The sequence below is a fragment of the Nesoenas mayeri genome, assembly GCF_963082525.1.
Source record: "Nesoenas mayeri genome assembly, chromosome: 8".
Classification (NCBI taxonomy): Eukaryota; Metazoa; Chordata; class Aves; order Columbiformes; family Columbidae; genus Nesoenas; species Nesoenas mayeri.
Window position 1 is genome coordinate 7,106,175 of NC_137554.1, and position 22,189 is coordinate 7,128,363.

The following is a 22,189-nucleotide window of genomic DNA, read 5'->3' on the forward strand; positions in this document are numbered from 1 at the left end:
CATCTGTCTAAGCCTCAGTGCAAAATGATGCAAATGGAGCTCAACACTCCTATAGCCCACCCTGTGTCCTACACACCTAGAACTGAACACCCAGCTTCTCCTGTGAGAGCTGTGATGACAGATGATGCACCCCTGAAGTGACCTCATTTTCTAGAAATAGCCTTAGTAAGAATTTCCCAGATTTTAACCATAGAGCTGAGTAAGATGAAAGCTTTGCAGAATCAACATACCAATATTTGCATGACAACCCTAAAAAAGCAGCCAAATGACAGCTCTGTATGGTTTACAACTGGTACTCCGCATAGTTTCTGTTTTGATTGGGCAAGATGAAAAGTTGTGTTAAGTTTTAGAAACTTCTCCTCATCTCTGCTTTCAAGTCAATAGACTTTTGAAGGCTATTTGCCTTTCTCATTTTCTCTGTGGTAGTTAAGGAGATGAATTTCTTTCTGTATGCACCAGATATCACTTACACAACGGGACAGAAATATTGATATTTTTATATTGCACAGTGGGTCACATTTATGAATTGATGCATGCTTCATCATAGCTCTAAATAATGAAACGTTTTGGATAGGCACAAAGGGCCCAAAGCTGTTTGCCTGAGTACCTCCAGGTTCCACTGCTCTCCCTTCTGAATTACTTACGGTCTGATTTTGAAAAGGTAGAGGTTCGTCAGGATCAATGCTACCCACCAAAATGATTTATTCAAGACAAAAAGTAAGGCAAAGCCTCTACCATAACATGATTTTCCCCCTACTCATTTTCCATCACCACAAAGAACAAATGCAAGTCTCAGAGCTCCTATTTAGGCCTGCAGAGCTTAGCTGAAATCCTTTTTCAGTTGATGACATCCTGAAGAGTTTCTCTGCCATTTTTTTAGGCCCTCTGATGTTTACGAGATCAGTGATGAAGACCTTCATGTGGTGCAGAGATCACTGCTGCAATAACTTGCTGTCCTCTGTGACATTCCTGACACAAGCTGTGAGCCAGGGCTATGCTGGCCTCAGCCCATTTGAACTTCGGGGATACCAAAAGCCATTATGACTCTAAGAGAGCAGTGAGGATCACCAGGCTCTCTCCCAACCTGGGACCAAACATGAGAAGACAGAGCAATGGTCCTGGAGATAGACCTGCAGCCCCTCTGCATGGATAGTGCAGGAGAGAAGCAGTGGTCTCCTGGTGTAGGATGAATTCACTTTTTCTCTTAGTCTTCCTTGGTTACATTTCTGGGAATAAAAACTGCAATATTTCAGCCTAATTTCACATTCTTTAAAATTGAGATTCAGATGCTTTTCCCCAAATAAGTATTAAATATATAAACATGCAAGTCACCATCTACGCTTATGTTCTCCCTCACTGTAACTTATGTAGATTGCTGCCTATGTGCATAGCTTTCATTACAAATAAAATATAAAAGCCAAAGCATATCCTGAAGAGCTATTTTTCTTTATTGCCACACCATTACACGAAGCCTACTAACATAAACAAAGATTGGACTTGGCTGTTTTTGAACAAATAACCATTTATTGTCAAGACTTTTCAGGAGCTTTCATTTCCCTTTTTGAAAAACATGATCTTGTGCCAACCTAACAAATGTGTGACATTAAGTAATAAGCAAAATAATGGGACACCCTGCCACACTAGTTTATAGACAACTTTAGACTGCCACAGTTGTACAAATCTAAGCAAAGACAGAAACCCAGTTAAATAAAGCAGACAAATCAAAACCCCACCAGTGGAGACCCTGGGGGGCGTAGCTGCTCTTCCTAAATGCTACAACTGGCCTTTCAAGCAGAAGGATGCACAGGAATAAAGGTCCAAGGGCAAGAGCTGCCCATGTGCTGCTCTCTCCTCCCTGCCACTGGAATAGCGTGTGGGGGAGCACAGCCAGAGAGCCTTTTCCCTCTGCCATCTCCTGGCACAGCAGCAGGACAGAGCTGTCTCAGCCTAAAATGGGCAGCCATGAGCATGGGGGCAGATCAGAGCAGAAGCCCCCACACCTCTGCTCTGGCCACTACGCGGCCACAGGTGAAGCTCTGGCCAGTGGTGCTCGTTGAATGTTAATTCCACCAGAAGCTTCCATTTTGAAGTTATCGCGAATCTCTTAAACTTAGCCCGAAGTAATCACACAACAACCTATCCATTAGACAATGAACAGATATTATTCAACTTCCTTGTACCACGGCGAAACAGCCGCTTCCTTCCTGCCCGTGATTGTGCTGGTGATTAACTGCGCAGTTCAAGGTGAAAGAAGAATGCAGTTCCAGGCGTATATGGCTTCCTTTAACCTCAGCAAAATACAGTGCCAGATATTTCAATTAGTGTGTACCAAGGTCAAAAAATCAATTTCTTATCGCCGAAAAACACACATACTGTAAATTTCATTTTCAAGCCATAATCTCTAAATTAAATCTGTGTACCTAAAAAATATACAGTGCAAAATTGCAGTCCTTCAGCCCCCTCCTCCTCCTGTAGCCGAGCAGCATTTTCACAAACATCACCTGGCTTTGTGCTCTATATTTAGAGCACAATGTTTGGTTAGATTCTAATCTTCTTGGAGAATGTCATTATCTCTTTCTTTGGCAAATAGAGGCCCAAAGTGTCAATTACCTTCTTAAACTCTTTCATATACACGGGCCTGAGCGGGGTTTGATATTCTGTCTGCCAACAGCTCAGTCGGCAATTTTTCACAGTCGTACACAGAAAAATTGTTCACCAGCATATCATCCTAGACAAATTACACATTTCAAATGAAGTTACAGACAACTTCACCACTCCTGGCTAGTTTATTCTGGAAGAGGAAAACAAACCAACAAACCAACGCAAACAAAAATAAACCTAAAAGAACACTTTTTTTTTCCTGCTATTGAATTCTCTGAGTTATTGAACAGAGACAAAAGTAAAATCAGTATAAGAGACTGGAAATCTATGTAGCTGCACAGAAATTACACTATTGTCTCTTATGTGTGTAATTCCTTATGATACTTTCCTCTTTACATGGGTAACACTAACATTATAGCCCCAAAGGCAGCTGCAGAATCCCACAGCTGTAGCAGGCTCTACAGTGTGCAAACTGAGGTACAGAAGATGTCTCAAGGAAGTAGAATTCATCGAAACAATTTCTTTCCAATAAATCCTGGTCTTTTCTTAACAAAAGCTAATTTCAGAATGCATAAACCTGACAATTTTGAGTTTGCTTTGAATTTTTTCACAGAAAAGGTTGGTTTTTATTCACATACCTACTTATGCATAGGTCCCTGTGTCCACGTTTGTGTACATTTAGTGTACATGTATGAGTATACATGTTCTGGAAATATCTCCCATCCTTTTACTTCAAACCAGCAAGTGAGAATAATGTATTGTTACTGTTGGACCTTTTGGGACCACTTCAGATGCTAAAGATCCAGGAAGTGAATCATATCTCTGGCAGACACAAAGTAAGCAGACTCTGAGATAATAAGTTTAAAGCTCCTTAAATGAATTCTCCCACATCCTCTAAACATGTAACATATTGATTGATTCTTAGGACCATAAAGCAGGATGAAAAGAGTATTTTCTGAAGAAAGGAAATTAGCATTATTTGGCAAGGGTTAAAACACATTTTGAATTAAACAAATAAGAAACCATCCATGTGCAGCTGATCAGCTTGAAAGTTTGGGTACATTTTTGAGAGAGACAACTAACTCCTTTCCACCATATAATCTACACATATTTTTAAAACTTCTTAGATGGAAACAGGACTAATTTAAAAGAGAGACTGGATATGATTAAAGATGTAACAAGAAGAAGTTTTGTTTCTTCCTGACCCATTCAAAAAATACATTACTGTATTTCAGTCATGCTCAAAGTACTGTTTCAAGAAAATGTAAACAAAAACATGGGAAAAAAAAAGATAGAGCTGCTTTTTTTTGGCTCAAATTTTGAATGTTATGTGTCTATCATGGGTTTGGTCCAAGGCTTATTAAGATCATGGTCAATCTTACACCTCATTATAGTGGGCTGTATCTCTGGCCCAGGCAAACTGCGTTTTCTGGCAGTAGGAAGCCTCTGAAAATTTCTGTCTCATTCAAGTGAGAAACTGGAAGGGATTTTTTCATATGAGTGAGAAAACTGGATTTGGCACTTTGCATAAAATGCTTCGAGTCAAAAATTCATGGACTCAGCCATTTATAGGAGTAAGACAATTGGAATAAGACAGCCTCCACTGTGTCTTATTCAGCAGGATCATATTGTTACTTCAAAAATATTGCACTGCTTTCCATCTGACTAATGTTCTCATGCATCACCAGGCACTGTTGTAACACACTCTCCCCTTTCAAATTTCCATTTACTCTTAAAAGCTTCAACTAAAATATACTTTCAGTAGTAGCTAGTTACAATAAGCAATTTCAGTTATAAAAAGTAAAGTCAACTCTGCAAAAACACTGTTTTGACTACTAGTGTTAGCCAAGGGTATGGCTGTTTTCAAGAACATAAACATAGCTCCATCCTTTACGACTGGAAGGCAACCATGCAACAGCTGGTTAGTCCCCAGCAGTCTACACACATCACAGCCATCAGACCCCTCCCAAATTCACAGAAAAGTGTAACATCTTGCGCATTAAAAGGTAAAAGCTATACATAAAGCTGTAGGTCCCCAAATGGCCAGGAACCTGCTGCATTAATCTCTGCATTAACACCCAATGTTTCCCAGGCAAGGGAACTGTCATGCACATATAAAATCCTCCCAGATAATTTGTCCAGGCTTTTCAATTCCATTATATGCCTACAGTTTTATTCTGGAATGTGGGATCAAGATACCTTAGATCGGTAACATTGCACGGCTCTGCAATGTCTGCGCTTCAAGAAAAAGTGAAAAATATTCAGTTATATTATGACTGATGAAGACGTGGAAGGGAAGAAAACATTTTGTCCCCTGGAGAAGAACTCTGAAGGCATGGGCTTAATTAAATATAATACCTCCATATGTAATAAACATGTTGGTGCCTCCTAACATGTCTTGGGATCACCATAAACCAGACGTGAAATCTGAAGTAGGAATCCTGAATTCAAAGACTTCTGCCCTTTCACACAGCCCATGCTCTGGTTTTACCACGTTCCACCCTGAAATTGTGTAAAAGGTCCAGCAGAATTTGGAGGCAAAGCAGGAGAGACAGGGAGACACAGGAAGAAGGGCGAAAGGAAAAAGGGTGAGAGAAGAGCCCAGAATCTATGAGGAGTGTGTCAAAAGGGCTGGGAATTTGTGGTCTGCTTTGACCTCCTGCTTAGCACATCCCAAATTTTCCAAGCTGTCACCCGCTGTGTTGAGCCCTGTTATTAGTGTTTGGCTAAGGCATATCTTTCTCCTGCTGTGCTATGCTAGAGCAGCTGCAATTTGCCTTTTTTATAGCTTGTGGTAACTGATAGCAGTGAAATGAATTTAGGAAGTGTGTGGATTGGATCTTCCGTATCAGTGATTTCAGACTATTTGGTAAACACAGAAGTGACATGCAGTGACGTATGCCTGCTGGTAACACAAAAAAACTTCTCCTCTGGTGAACTAGCATTTGGATTAGATAGTTTTCTATTGAAGGACACTTCTGGATAGAGTTAAATATTATACACAATGGTTTTACAGGGTCATGTTAATGTTAAAGGTAAAAATTCCCTCAAAACTATACGCTGATTGGGTGCTTCAGAGTGACAATGGTGACACCAGTGAATCAAAACGAATTCAGTGACTGCAGTAAACGCTGCTGGTGGGACACAGCGATGTTACCTTAGAGCAAGGAGCTGATGTCTCACAGGAAAGCTCCTTTTTTACAGCTGGCAAAAGCCAGAGAGTTAGTTGCATGACCTTCACTAAAACAAGAAAATATGTTTGTGTTCAGATATTGAGTAGGCTTTCAATTTTATTCAGCTGAGTTTACACAAATTGCCCTGTGTTCTAACAGAGATTCTACATTTTGATATAAAATACTACTTTGCACTGATGTATTTTTTGCCTCTAGCAAATGATAAATCCTCCTACACTACACTTCAGAAAGAGAGTCAGTGCCTGATAGTCTATGTCCCTGCTCACTATTTCTGGAAGAGCTGTAACTATTTTACAAGTAAGACTGATTAATTTTGTGGTATAATTTTCAAGCGACATTTACAAGGGAATGTTGTGTAGGGATATCTGGGAGGGATATTGTGTTCAGGCTTTTCCTGCTTGCCTGCCTACCCTCCTGGAACAAACAGCACTGCTTCATTTTCCTTCCGTATTTTACAAAGTTAAAGTAAACACTGCAGTCACACTGTTTACTTTAATTTCCTACAGTGTGCCAGCAAAACAGCAAATTGGCAGTCACCAGTCAAGAAGTAGCCAGTATTAAAACAGCAGAGCTGCTTAGGAAAGCATCAGTGATGCCAACTCATTCTTCCTTCTGTTTTAAAAGTAAAATATTGGCTTCTATGAAGTTTAACTTCCACCCCAATCTTCTCTAAAGAATCTGAAATTGTGTTTGTTTCCTTTAATTTGCTTTTGGAAGAAAGCTGGGTTTATGAGCAACACCTAATTTATATGGTCAACACTTTTTATATGAAGAAATGGATTTAAAATAGTGGCTAATATATGCTATTTATCTGTAAAAAATCCATGGCATTTTTGCACAAGAGGAAGTTGTCTATAAATCAGTCTTATCTGAAAATATTCTTATTTTTATGCCAAGAGCTCTAGTTGTCCCGTTTCAATTAGGTATATGATAATGTGAAGCTAAAACCTCATGCATTACATTCAGAATACACATCTGTTCGAGAACAGAGTCCTAAAAGGCAAATAGTTACATTTTCAGAGGCCATTCTCTTTTATCTTATACTACACAAAGCAAGGAATATAAATACAAAATAAGTAAGAAGCACAGGATAGTATTTTGTACCTCAGAGGTATAAAGCTTGACAAGGTGACTCATTTATGGTTTTCTGGAAGATACTATACAGAAGGAATTTATTGCTATGTAAGTTATAATTCCAATATATAAAAGAGGCCAGATCCTACAATCAGTTATTCTCCTGACTATGTGCATTTCTGCACATATTCTTACTGAAGACAATGAGATTATGAAGAGGATTAGCTTTTTGTTAGACTGGCCAAAGTATGCCTTTGCAAAGTCCAAAACATGACCTAATTTAAAGTGGTTGAAATCTTGTGGGAAAGATTGTAAGAGGATAATTATTTTAAAAGCCATGACTTTGACACCAGGAAATTAAATTCATATCTATATGTCTTTATCTATACACAGCAAATCCAATAATCTTGAGCTTTCTGCATTCACTTAGCCAGCTGGCAAAGGGAGCAAAGTAAAAACTAACAAACCCCATTCCTAAGGTATCCTGACATCAGTGATTCACGATTCATCAATAATGGTGCTGGGAAATAAATGTAGCAGGGCATTATTGCCTTTTGCAGCACAGTAAACTCAAGGGAAAATGTCTAAGTGTATCACATTGAAAAGACAGAGCTAGCAAAATAACTTTTACAAGTATTTAAGAGGTGTTACAAGCAAGTGAAAGTAGAAAAACAAATGTAAACCTTTTAAATACAGTGAGAATGTACCTATAAATAAAAAGGGACAATTTCCAGCTACACAAGCTTAAGAGGACTAACCTGAAATCTAGCATCCTCTGTCGTTCAGCATTTTCACAAGGAGAAAGAAAGAATTGCTCGTTCCAGAACAAACTCTCAAAACAACCACTGTTCTGCTTTAATTGTCTATCAGGATTAGCACAATGAAGAAGCTGGTTCTACTCTATGCAAAATTAATAATGTTGTTGACAGTAATTACGACTTTCACAATCTATCTAAATAACTAAAAGGGCAAATATGTAAACACAATGTACTGCCTATACTCTTTAGAAAATGATTGTATTAGCACATAATTGATGATCTCCTTTGAAGGTGACTGGACTACCCATTGTAAAAGTCAAATATTATTAACTAAAGGAAAATAAGTAGCTATCTCCAGAACAGCAGATACACCTGCTGCTTTCACCACACAGAACAGCAACACCTAATACATCATTAAACAACTGAGGCTTTGCTTTATGTTTTGGTAGCTTTAAACTGTTTATGATGGGGTTCAGCCTACATTTCTAATCCTTTTTAGAGCCTACACAATTAAAATTCAGGTTACTTGTTTATGCTATTAGAGGACTACTGCACAATATCAATAATGCACCGTGTAACATGCTGCCCTAGAGAAACATCGTCTCTCTTTGAGGGGCAATAGCCACATTGTGCTGATACAAGCTTTGCTGCTTAGCTGGAGGGTAAGTGACTTTGGTGGTTGTTGAGGTATTTTACCAGAGAAAGAATTGGTCTCCTGATATAAGGCTTGCTTCAAACGATTGCCACTTAACTGCAAAGCACCACAAATACATGTAGTAACTGGTTTGCCTGGACTGACATTGGAAATTTTATTTTTAAGATTATGCTTCCAAACACTTAGTATAATTATTAATAACCAATTAATTAATTCACAAGATTTGTGAATGTATGTTTCACTGTATTGAATTTTCTTTAAATGACTGATAAATGTTTTTATTAATTTTGAATGTAGCTTTCCCCAGAAAAAAATACAAGAAAGAAAGAAAGAAAGAAAGAAATACTGTATGAGAAAAAAGAACATGGAAGGTAAGATAAATCCATCCTCACACAAATGGATTTAATAACATCAGCAATGTCAGTGAAGAACAACAGGTATCTTCACTGTAAATTTAATTGATCATTCATAATCACAACTTTCTAGAAAAAAACAGACAATGTAGAGGACACCGGATCATGGCAGATAAGCAAATGCTGGTTTGAGTTGTTCTGGGTAGTATTGCTAAACATTAACTTGTTTTTCTTCTTTCTCTGCATTATTCACAAGTGTAGGCCCTTGACTCTGCGAACATAATGTGCACTTAACTTTCAAATCAACCATCTTACTCATGATGGTAAAATTGAATTAGTGCAAATACAATACTAGTGTGGTGAAGGCCATTTCTTCTTATTTTCATTTGACCAGCTTGATAGACAAATAATGATGGACCTATGTTTAGGGCAAGGTAAGCATTAAATTTAAGAAATATGTTTAGTGACAACATGACATGTGATGCAAAGAAGAAGCTGAGGAGAACAGTGTTCAGGCCTAAGAAGAGAAGGCAAACAGGAAATCGCATTGCTGTCTACAGCTACTTAACGGGGATTCATGGGGGTTTACAGAGGAGATGAAGCTAAACTACTAATAGAAATGTACAATGGTAAGTGCACATGAGAGGCAAAAGTTACAAGCTGCAACAAGAGAAACCACAAATAGATATGAGAAAAAAGTTTTCAATATTATAGCAGTCAGGCTCTGGAATAGGTGTCCAGAGAAGTGTGCAATCCATCCCTGGAGATACTCAAAACTCAGCTGGAAAAGGCCATGAACAACCTTCTCGAAGTTGGACCTGCTATGAGTGGGGAGCTGGACCAAATGACCTCCAGAAGCCTCTTCCAAACTAAATCTACAATTTTGGTGATTCTTTATTGTTTGTTATTTTAGCCAACTATATTTTTCTGCAAGCATTCCCAGCTTACAAAAGGGTAGGCAGGAAAAAAGCAAAATCCTCTTCACATTCTTAATTTTCCTAAAACAAGCACACTTCCAAGTACACCATGGCAAATGAGCCATAAAAATCCAAACTAAAGGTGGGCCACTTACTTGTGCTCACAGCAAATCAAAGTGCCTCTGTTACTGCTAAATTTCCCAAGATGCATGAAACACATAAATCTAACCAAACGGATGGTTAATATTCATAACTGCTTCTCAGGACACTGAAAACTGACAAGATTCATATGAATTTCAGCCTACCTGCAGCTGGGCATAGCTATATCTAACAGTGGAAATAAGTACTTGAGCTATTCTTAGTGGAGGACGACTCAAAAATGGAGGCATGGAAAACATCTTTTTCCTTGGATGGAGGATAAAGGCATCTAGAGGCAGACCTCTCCATAGGATTTCTGGCATATTTCCCTTGCAAACAGCTGTAATGGGAAAATTAACATTGACTTTTCAAGCAGATGTCTCTGTGGCACACCACACATCTCCTCAGTCTTCTGGACTAGCCCAGGAGCTGTATTATTTGTCCATGGTCAGCTGCTGGGAAGAGTAACCTATTGTTATTTGTGTGTGGATGAGATGTGAGGGCTGTAAAGTAGCAGTCATGCCACCTCCAAGCTTCAGAAGTCCTGAGTCACAAGGGAAATTGCTGAAGCTGAATCAGAGAAGACACATCAGCATCTCTCATGGAAAAGGAAAGGAACAAAATCGAAGCTGCAAAACAGGTCATACCCAGCTGGGATGCATGGTGTGCTATACTAAAATACTGGGTTGAGGGAAAGTTGTAGAATTTCTCAGAAACTTCTAATGTTTTTGGCTTTGCAAACATGTTTGTACAAGATGTGACATTAAGTTTAATCCTTGAGCCAGCGGGCTCTTGCTAAGTTTTTCAAGCAAGCACATAACAGACATGCATATAGGTGAAATCTGTTTACCGTAACAGAACGTTATGCCATTTCCTGTATATCCTTGGGAGCAATAGCAGCCTGTTGTCCCACCCTGAACTTCACACCGGGCGTCTTTGTGGCATGTCATGTTGCAGTTTGCAGAAGTACAGCCATAGTCCAGCAGACTGGAAATCAGAACTGGAGCAGAGGAAAATGAGACTCATTTGTTTATCTAAACACCTAATTCCAAGCTCTAAAAACAGATCTGGGCAAAAGGTGCCAGTAAAATTGGTGTATTCCAGTAAACTTAACATCACACTCAGTTGTATCGCAGAATGGGACCAGGGCCACCAACTACGGGGACTTTGGTAAAACCACACAGGGGCTAGAAACAGCGGACACTGTGGATTAACAACTTGTGTATGTGCTCAACTGGTATAAAATTGGTAAATAGTGTAGAAGTTACTCAGTGATCCAGGGAATAACATTTGAAAGGCTTTCAAAGCTCTCTAGTACTTTCCAGAAAAGCACAGCCATTTATTTGCACTTTGAATTATGTATTTAGTAAACCACCCTACACCGTTCCACACTGTGTAGCTAACAGATATGCAATGGTCTGAGAAACTAAATTGACATGTCACAGTATTTAGTGCATTACGGCACTAGAGTTTAAAAACTTGTCCAAATTATTTAATTTCTTAAAATACCATTTCCATGTTATGAAAGCACTGTCTTTTTTTTCTCCATCCACTGAATGATTCCTAAACAGTATAACTACTTTCCCATTGTAGGACTGCTTATGGTTTTCAGCACAAAGGAAAAAAGAATCTCCCCATTCGAGAAAACTAATAGCTCACCGAATAAATTATACCTATTCTGTAACAGGTTAGAAATGAGGCAGTTAACTCAGAAGGGAAAGTAAGTTTTTTTACTTTGCAATTTATAAATTGTTATCAGGACATAACTAACGTTGCAGAACACAAAGCCCTTTTAGGATGCTGTCTTGCCCTGTAGTTCTACTTCACCCTACTCAATTGTTATTCTGGATCTTTGCTAGCCTAGTGTTACAACCATAGGTTTCATTGCTTCAGGAAATCCCACTGAGGCATTGTTTTCTCGGACAAATTAAAATTTCATGAAAAATTAAAAAGACTAAAAATTACACAGAATTTTTTAACAATTATATATCATCTAAATCAATTTAGGGATCACCCAATTTCATATTTTCTTTCTGTTTTTGAGGAGACTACCTTCCAGAGATTAAAACAGGAACGTATGGGGTTCCGTTGTCATTTTACTGTTTATGGCGTGTAAAATCTAAAAATCTCCCAAGAAGATGGGGTGCAAAAAGAAAAAGACAACCAACCAACCAACAGCGTCCCCCCCCAAAAAAAAACACCAAACAACCAAACAACAACCACAACGAAACAAGCAAAAAACCCCACAAACAAAAGAAACCGATACAAAACCAGAAACAAACAAACAAAAACCAAACCCACACAAACACTCAGTGTTTCTGTTTTTTACAGAACAAAAGCCACCATGAGATAAAGACTGCCATTTGTGTCATTTGATTTTAGGGTGATCCTAACCATGCAATTACCAAATCCAGCAGCAGCGCTAATCAAAGCTATGGGAGCTTTCAGTCCCACATGCTCAGCAGTTTTCCACCATCCAAACACACTAATTCCTCCCCAACCCCAGCATTGCTGCCCCATAGGTCTCCCTGCCAGAACCCCACTCCCTTCCCACCTGCCGCTTGCTCCCCAGGGAAGGAGATTTCACCCACCTAGGAACGGGAGCAGTTTCATTGGTGATGTTGCTGCTGCGCGGTGCCCGGTGCAGAGTCCCTGTTTCACAGAAAACACCTCCCTGCCTTACAATGTGGGACTATGTGCAAAATACGCACACATGCCTATCAGGAAAGCGACGTCCGTGTGCAGGCGCTGCCCTGACGCTGCTCTTTGTCCCGAGCTTCACGTTTGCAAAAGCTCCCAAGACACACAGGCAGGACAGGGAGGGTCAGAATGCACTAAGGACCTGGTCTTCTGGTAAGCAGGGAATAAATGAGAAAGTATAAGAGAAGCAGGAGCCTGAGTCTTGCACGGGATATTGGAGAAGATTCAGGGGTGAGGGAGTTAGAGGGAAATGGGTTAAAAGAGCTTCTTGGGAGAGCACCTGGTGCAGGGAAGGATGAAGGTGGAAGGGGTGAGCCACAGCCTGCTGGCAGGAGTAAAGGAGCAGCAGAAGAATGGTGGAGCAGATCAGGGAGGGTGAGGAAGAGGTGGAGGAGATTAGTAACAAGCTCAGGGTTTACAAGCTTGGAGGTAGCTGTCTACAAGCTTCCTTCCACCTTTTCCTGGTGAGCTGCATGTATGTGGGCCCCAAGACCCATGTTTTTGGAGACAATCTTGGCTGGCTGCAATCGTTTTTCCTACTGCTTTCTTCAGTTTTGGGACAGATCCTTACTGCAGCCTAGCAATGTGGCTTTAAGGGTAGTGGCCTGTGAGGAGGTACAGGAAATCCACTGAACTCTGCTTTGTAAGGAAAACAAAGATGTATACGCAGGGAGGAAAGAGGCAGGAAGGCAATTGTATGGCTGGGAATCTCAGGAGCCAAAGAAACTGAAGTTTCTATGGGTTTATGGGACCGAAACAGGGTGTTGTGTAATAGGACATACACAATATAGTGAATTTGGTAAACTGTTTGTGTGTCTTTGTGTTAAATGTGAGAACAGTTCTCATTATAGCATCCTAATTGAGGAGACTTCAGCACGTACTTATATTATGCATGGACATGGAAATATTTCCTCTAATCTTGTTACGGATAATGTGCATACCATCACTTCCCAGCTTCCTGGAGATGATGACTCACATATTGAAGCACTATAAAACTGAAGCATTGATATATGTCTGTCTTTATAGTTGGAATCAGAGGGACATGAACAAAGAAGTACACTGCTGGAAGAACGAAGAGTAGCTCTAAACTAAATAAAATGGACATGAGGCTGTGGAATGTTGTTATGACAAAATATCTCATGTCTAACTAGAAAGTTTTGAAGTTGGAACTTTCATAGGGAACTGATGGGAAGACATCAGCCTGCTCTCAAGAATTATCTGTGGATGTGGGCACATTTTTTCTAAACTTGTTAGGAAATGTTTGCCCACCATCATTTTCCAGCTTCATGACTGCTGCTGGCTGGAGTTCAACAGGTTAAACTCTACTCAGGCCAAGGAGGTATGAGGCATGTAGAAACAGCACGTAGGTGTCTGGTTGGCACAAAGTACTTCTGTAGTACCTCGGCAGAGAGAGAGGAAGCTCCAGCAACCGGATGTTAATTTTCGATGACCCACAGAATAATGAACAAAAGGTCCAGGTGTAGGAAGACTGTTTGATTTTGTGAGGGGGGGAAGGACTTTAAGGGGAAGAGAGGAAGGACTAGGAGCTAGTTTGTTTTGTTAAGTTTTCCCGTAATCTAATACATGGGGACACGGAGGAACAGAAAGCCAGATGAACTGAGGGGAGCTTTGATCTACATGTCCTGTCCTTCATGCTGACATGCGCTGAATTCCAGCAGACTAATAATGGCTGGGTTTGGAAAGCCTATAATGCAAAAATTATACCTTATTTCCCTGTGTCTTTTCACTCACCAAAATCAGCTAAGAGGTTTTTAACAGTAAGCAAGTAGAGAGAGCAAGAATAACCTAAAATTCAGGTCTTAAGAGTTGGAGACATAGTTTTGAAAAGTCAAAGACGTGTGTTTCAATTTCATCTAGACATAAGCTTTCTGCCAGGGGTGTTTGGATAGACTAGTTGGAGAGCAACTTCATGAATCATAGTGATAGTAAATTGGTAGCAGAAACTTTACTTCCTTTTCTTATTCAAGGCCTAAGGACACAGGAGAAATAGAGGATGACTCAGACAAAGACATAATTTCACTATGAGAAGACAAATGCCTTTTTACTAGAAAAGCACAAGATAACTTGCTTTTTAGTAGTCAGTGGTTCAAACTATCAAGGGGCAATGCCAATCACATCAGGATACCTTCCATCCGGAATAGTATTTCTGAACTACTACTTACCCCACTTACAGTTATAGTGGACAACATCAAAGCCAGTGCACAGGTCCAACTGGCAAGTGGTTTACATTTGCGACCGGCAATGGGTGAGGAGGGAGCACATAAAGAAGAAAGATGTGGAAGAACAGAGCAAGGACAGAAAAAAAGAAGGTTAGGTCAAGAGGAACTCTGGGTGATAAAAGGAGCTTTGATCAGATTTAGAAGGCAATAGGGAGACAGTGAAGAAGAGGGATTTAGGAATATCTTAATGAGATCTCAATACTGGGAGCAGTGGATTACTTTTGCATTAGACTACTTTAAAAACTGGCTAATGTGAGTGTCAGTTAGAGCCTGAAGACAGCAAGGTCGCAGTAGGCATGGATGTGGAGAAGGATGGACCTGACAAAGACTGTATGGGGAAAATGAAGAGGAAATGGGAGATTTCTGAGACATTTTGGAGATTAAACCAGGAGGATTTACCGATAATATCTATTGGCATATACGGATAAGGAGTTAAACAAGTGGAGATGAGCAGCTATACACATGAGAAAGCAGACTCTTTCAAATTTGTGCTGTCAAAATTTTCAAAAGATGCTGAGAAAATATATTGAGGTGTCATAAAACAGAACTATTTATGGGCTCCTGTCTTTATAAGCAGGGAGGAGAGGTATGCGTAAACATGTATGTTCCTGGAAGACTGGAGAATATGTCTAAACTAATGTGGAAAGCCGTTACTGCAGAATCCATCCCTGTTTGCCTCAAAATAAAGCAGCATTAAAAAATAAATGGTTTATGGAAAATAAAGCCTTTCCAAAGCCCCAATTCTATATTTAAAATTGTTCATCTTATAAATGGGCTCATTTATCTTTGCAAGTCTGAGTTAGGAGGGCATAAGTAAATGAATATACACAAGTTAACACGCTCAACTTCAAACCACACATTTTTGATTACTGATCACTATGATTACAATATCTTATGTCTAACTGTAGAATTCTCAAGGTTTTTGTGGGGTTTTTTTTGCTGGTGAACTGATAGGAAGACATCAGCCTGCTCTTAGAAATTACTGGATATTTTGCAGGCTTTGCATTGTGAAGAAATGTATTCATTCACAGTGGTTTTAAATGCAATTGGGATGCTGATTGCGCAGACAGTGCTATGAAACTAACACCCACAGCTGATGAGGGAGGGAAGTTAACACTTCCTAGAGCTCAGCCTTAGGTAGCTTTCAAAAGATAAGTATAGATAAATACAGAGCAACTGCTTTCATTCCAGAAACTGCCTACCGTACCAACAAGGGAGCAAAAACTGAACAAAGCCAGTATTAGGTGTGTTTCCTTTAAATGAACATAAGCATGATCTACTGTATTAAAGATATTTATTCCTTTGGTGTGATCAAATTTGGACTGTTAACTGGATATATACCAGTGAGCCTTTAATGCCAATAATAAAAAGATGATAATGATCTTTACTTTCAGTCTTTTTTTATTTTTTGACAAATGACGGTTCACTTGAATCACAAAGTTTGCTGCCAAAAGGAAAATGAGATATAAACCAGATTGAGGATGCACAAATACCTTGGATAAAGCTTTTTGTGCGATGCATGCTGTTGTTTTTGTTTATTTGTTTTCTTTTTTAAGATGAAATTAATCTATTGGCTTCAAACCAAATTCACTTCAAGAATTTATGTGGTCTTTGTGCTACTTCAGAAAAGTTTCATTTATCCTACTCAATAGAGCAATTATAGGGTATTTTTTTTCCTAGTCAATAAAATTGAAAACATACTTAAATGTCAGATCAAAATAATGAATTTCCATGGCTGGTTAAAATTATTTTCAAAGAAAAAAACCATTTTTCAAACATGGATTATTCTACCATGGAGCAGCCTACCTCAGAGGACTCTAGCCCAAAAGCAGTGCTAGCATCTGTTTTATAACTGCCTCATCTTCCTGTCTGAGTACCTCATGAATCCTCATCATTTTATGTGTAAACATCATATTCCATCTGAACACAGAGGGCTGAATATATCTCTAGGGATGATGTAACTCTAGGCAATTCTGAAGCAATAAACACACAAACACACATAAACATATGCATGCGCACATCCTACTAAATCTGCGTAGCTATGTCCATCCGAAAGAAATTGCACATTTCAGTGTTCACAGCCAGCTTCTTTCTGCTCTTTGCTCTACCTAGGATGAAGTCATGAAATGAGGGAATTGAAAGTGAATGCAATGTTTCTGAAAGCCAGATTAAGTGCCCTGAAATTGGGCTCTGTTTCCGCCCCTGTCATAATACAGAAGCAGTGTACAGACCAAGCATAAAGATCCTCACAGCTAAAAGGATAAAGTAATTCAGTTTACATGCCTGTTTATGTTCTCCTGGGACTGGTCGTGCTATGGTAGTGCTAATGATAGTCACATTTCTGGAGGAGGAATACAAGGAATCCCATGAATAATTACACCAATGAAATACCAGACTACCAGTTGTTTTTAATCCACACTCGTTTTATACCACAGCATTAGATATGAAGGGCTCTTACATTGCTATGATAATATGTTAACCACTAGGTAACCAGGCTAGCCCCTGGAAGACCACAGTTAACTCTTCTTTGTTTTACTTACATGGGAGAAGAGTTCTGACACTTCTCATTCATCTATTGTAGTCTTAGACTTGAAGTAGTGGCAGTCACTGTCTGAACCTGTCCAGGTGCTTGTCCTCATAACATTCCAGTCAATATTCCAGTAGCCAGTCAAGACATTCTGAATTTTTTCTCCTCACATAACAGGCTGAAAGATGGCTGAATTATAACACAGGTTTGGATCCTTATTGAATTAACTTCTATGCCTGTTGAGAAATGACTAGATCCTAAGCAAGGATCTCAGGATTTGGTGCTACACTTCCCAGGAACCTCCAGTTGCCATTGGGCTGTGTCTTGCAATGATGGAGGCCCAAAGGGGGCAGAGGAGGAGGTGTGCCCAGCCAGATGTGGACACAGGGATGGAGAGCACCTTGGTCAGATGAAGTATACACAATGCTAGAATAGAAGATGCTCTTTTCCATCCTCTCAGTCCCTCACAGTTACAAAAGTCCTGTTTAACAGCTCCTGGAATTGCCATCTCTCTGCCGCTTTTGTGCACTGCCCCCCTTCTCACTGTCCGGCCATGGCCAGAGCACTCTGTCCCCAGCCCCGTCTGTGCTGCACCACCTCCCCCCAGCTGCATCCCTCCTCCTTTCTCCCAGTGACTCCTCAGGAATTTGTGCATTTCCCATCTGAGAACCCTTGCAAAAAGAAAAACGCTTGAGGACCACGCCAGGGAACAAAATAACACTCAGAGGAGGAAAATATTGGATGATCATTTAGGACTTAGAGCAGAAAGTTCATCCTATGAACTGCCAAGAGTACTATAAGTCAAAACAAAACACCTGCATACAAAACAATTGTATCATTACTGACTTTTTGCATTATCCCTTCCTAGGCAGAAGGCTCTCTGCTGTATGGGTCAAGAAAATAATTATTCCATAACATTCTTTTTCTATGATATCATCTCCTTCATTTAAGGTTTCAGGAACATGGTAGTTGACAGGGAAGTTGTAAAGTTTGAAGAAAAGTTGGCAGTAGCCCACAGAGCACAGGTGAAATCTCTCCACTCAATGACAGCATGGACAATACTTTGACAGAGAGAAGACCAGAAGAAATGGAAGGGACAGGTCCTCAGTCCTCCCCACTGCTATTTGATTGCTTTTCTAGCATCCCAGTCACTTGGCAAACCATGTATTCGTGTGGACTGGCTCCAGAAAGAGCTTCCTCTGGACCCCAGTACTACACAGCAGAGAGTTTGTAGCAGCTACAGAAAAGCTCAGGCTTTGTTGCTGCCTGGGACACTGATTTCGAGCCATATTCTCACTCACTTCTTCATGCTAGAGGCTCATGTTCCCGTGGTGTTAGGGCATTTTTGGCTGAGCTCTGGCAAGTCCTGTTGAAGCAGTTCAAAATTGAAGCATGTAGTATGCTGGCTTGACCCTCTGCTAGAGACCACCACTACAGCAATTTATCTCAGTTCCTTCAATTAAAAGCTTAGGATCTTCATTTCAGCCAAATTACTCATTGCTAAACCTTTCTGTTTGTTCTTTAATGCAAGCTGATGGATTGTGACATGTCTTGAAAAAAAATGAAAATAAGCCCATCACAGAGATGTGCGTTATTTTGTATGATGCTGATGTTCTTTTGACTCTAAAAGTAAACTGTTTTACTTGCATCCTTCAGACCACCTTTCACATGTGTCTGCCATATCCTCTGGAGTTGTTCATTAATATTTTGACTATGTCCCTTCAGAGCTGTGTTTTAGCTTAAATTGGTGTAATTCCATCCTTGATATGGTAAATTAATTATAAATAAATACATCTAGCAATATTTTCCCCAACTTGGACTCCTGTACAGAGGTCTAGAGGTCACTAATTCTTACATTAGCCCTACTTTTGGTAGAAGCAGAACTGAAGAAATCTTTCTGGGCCAGATTCACCCTTCCCCAGGAGTGGCTTCTAGGCTTTTTTCCTTCCTTACTGCTGCTGGACAGTACGTCCATCTTAACCCAAAGAGGTTAGAGCCAATTCACTCCCCATCAATAAGTACAAATAGTTCAAATGATTTCTTTTAGTGTTCATTACCTTGTACATGTTTGCACTGAACTTCATCTGGTATCTTGTTATTCAGTCACTCAGGTTTTATTAGCTCCTCCTGAAACTCCTTACTCCGCTTCTTGGTTTATATTAACTTCAATAATTGTGTATTGTCAGCAAATTTCAGAACCTTGTTATTCATCCCATTTCTCATATCATTAAATATGAGTGGTGAGCAAATAGTGGAGGAAATTATTCATGAATATTCATTTGAAGTTAAAAGTAAATTCCATTTTGACAGCATTCGTGACTAGTCCTTGTTCACTTTCTGCAAACAGTTGAATGCTAGAGATTTACTAGTGCAAATGCATTCAGGAAATTCACATTTTACTCTCATATACAAATAATCCCTCCAAACAAAATTTAACTTGCATGTTTCTAGGCAAATCTCACAGGGGATATCTCTAGGGAGGGATAGAGTCCCAGAAGCTGAGAGTATGTTTTGGAAGATCCCTCCCCTTCTCATGCAGAGATAATCTGACACAAGTAAGGAGAGAACTGCATTTCTGATACATCCCATCCACCATCTGTATCTGTGCCCACCCAATGCCAAGCGAAGCTTGTAGTCCTGACCAGCCCTCAGTCGCCATCTGCACTGGCTCCTGACCAAACCCATATTTCCAACTGTTTTGGCTTATGGATTGGCTGTTCCATGCATCCTGGCGTTCTGGTTCAGTCCCATCTGGCAGGGGATTATGGGCTCCCAGCAGGTTTGGTTGTACAGGTGCTACCTGGTATTGGTCAGCTGAGCCATTCACGGCTCCTGCTAACAGGCTGCTGGCCACCTCTGCAGCCCCAGAGAAGCCACAGGCAGGCAACGGGACTCTGAGGGACATGGTCAGCCTCAGCCATTTCAAGGAGTAACAGTGTCCCTCACCCATACAGCAGAGATTGTACTGCTTACATGAGGCACAGCTTCGTTTTAAACATGACCCCATATATCTCTGAAACAATGTCATAAGATACGTCATAAATCAAGATCATAAAAGAATGAGATATTTTATAAGAGCAGTTAAGAACTGGTCCAGTCTGTTACCACATTTACATGTGGCACAGCAGCGCTAGATCAAGGTTACCTATTAAATTCACACAGATACTAGAAAGGTAAAACAGAGAAGCAAAGACTTTGAATAAGGCAGAGAATCTGCAATACTCTGAGACAGTGCACAAGAAATGTTTCTATAGCAGAGAAATTGATTTGACTTCCATATGCCAAGAAGAGTTTGAATGGCGGTAGCTGGTGAGCAGTTTAATTTGATTCTCCCCATTCTTAATTCCTTATTATTTTTGAGTAGCATTGATACTGTGTTAAGTGTAAATAGAAGCCTCTTCAGTTTTTTCAGTAAATTCAAATCTATGCTCCACATTAAGCTCTGTGTGAGCACAATGTCAAAGTTCTCACACACACTCACAGAGGACCATTTGGATGATTAGCCCAAATTGTTTTAAGGTCTGTTCTGCACATTAGTATAATGACAAAACCAGAACGGGACATAGTCTGCAATGCTCAAAAACCAGCAAGAAATATGTATTTGTCTCTGTTATATATAGTTCACAATGTGAACACTCAGGTATGGCAGGCACTTCCTGAATAAATTCCTACCTGCAAACTATAGTGGAAATTTTGCTTATGCATGACTATAGGATTTGTTCTTTAAAAGAACTGAAATGCAGTGAGTCTGTTCATGTACTGCTTGGACTAGTACACTGAAGTCTTCATTTACTAATTCAGATTTTTCAGATTAACTATTTTAAGTACTTTCAAAATATACTGCTGCTATATACATATGTAGCATAGCCAGTATTGATTATACCATATGATACAGCTTTTTTCATAAGGCTACAGGAAAGGAGACGTGCAGATATTCATATGTAACTTCCTTCACAGAAATCCTTGTATTTAAAGCAAAAGGAAGTCAAAATGAGATTCCATTGTTTAAATGAGAAAGTGCAAAGGTTCATGACTAAATTAATGTAATTCTAGTTTTGACCTTTAGACAAAGCATTTAAGAGCTTTCCAATAGTGACATCATTTTTACTTGGTGCCTATGCCTTAGTTTACATTGTTTTAATTACTTAAAGAATAAAACAACTATAAATTCATAGTATATGGGTCATATACTATATATGTTATAACCCTAACATTCATCAGAGCTGCTTTAATTCAACTTATGATATGCTGGGCTTCTGCTCACAAATCCCTTTCCTACGGCCTTACAGCCATGATCCTAGAAGCATCTGGGCACACAATGGATGTGTGCAAGAAGTTTCTGTGTGCTTCAGGGAACTACAGAGACATGGAAGATGCACATGTACATTTGCTATTCTGTATTTCACACTGTTTGCCAATCTCAATTCTTTAAAATTCTCCCCTAGGTATCTCGAATTATCTTTTATTTCAGTATTTTCAAAGCCTCCCTATCAAGAAGAGGGTTTCCTTGGAGATTTTGAGAAGATTTTGAACTCACTGAAGTCAAGGGAACTATGCTGCTTTATGCAAGCTGAGGATCTAGTCTGATAGTTTCATCTTTGTGAATACAGAGCAGAATGAATTTATTCAAACTTATGTAAGCCACATGAATAACTTTGTTTGAACAATTCTGTTGTATCCCCTCTGCATTTACAGTATAATTTAGCAGACTGAAATTAATTTTTCTTTCCTGATTATGGTTTCTACAGACATTGGAAATGTTGATGAGTACAATATAGTTTTAAATGATATGTCTTGTTTATGCTTTTTTCTTTATGGTCCATTACTTTAGGATTTGAGTGGAACCATATGATTATAGTCTTAGGTTGTCATGCAAATGGACTCATTTTGTTCCATTTCCCATTCCCCTCACTGTCCTTGTCAATGCGATGGATAAATCTTGCTCTGTGCTCTGTTCCTCATAGACTTGCAAGGCTGTCATCAGAGTGGATTAATCTTCTGCCTGTGTTATCACGAAATTCTCCGTCCTAAC

General features: G+C 39.6%; 1 protein-coding gene across 1 annotated transcript in view; it reads right to left on the bottom strand.

Annotated features, from left to right (window-relative positions):
* Positions 1–12,303, bottom strand: part of ADGRL4 (adhesion G protein-coupled receptor L4) — a gene marked incomplete at both ends in the record, with an annotated part of 72,288 nt that extends 59,985 nt beyond the window's left edge. Inside the window, 2 exons of the mRNA XM_080348884.1 lie at positions 10,541–10,690; positions 12,282–12,303. Of these exons, the coding sequence (XP_080205010.1) occupies positions 10,541–10,690; positions 12,282–12,303 (172 nt within the window). The remainder of the gene's footprint in view (positions 1–10,540; positions 10,691–12,281) is intronic.
* Positions 12,304–22,189: the final 9,886 nt, after the last annotated feature.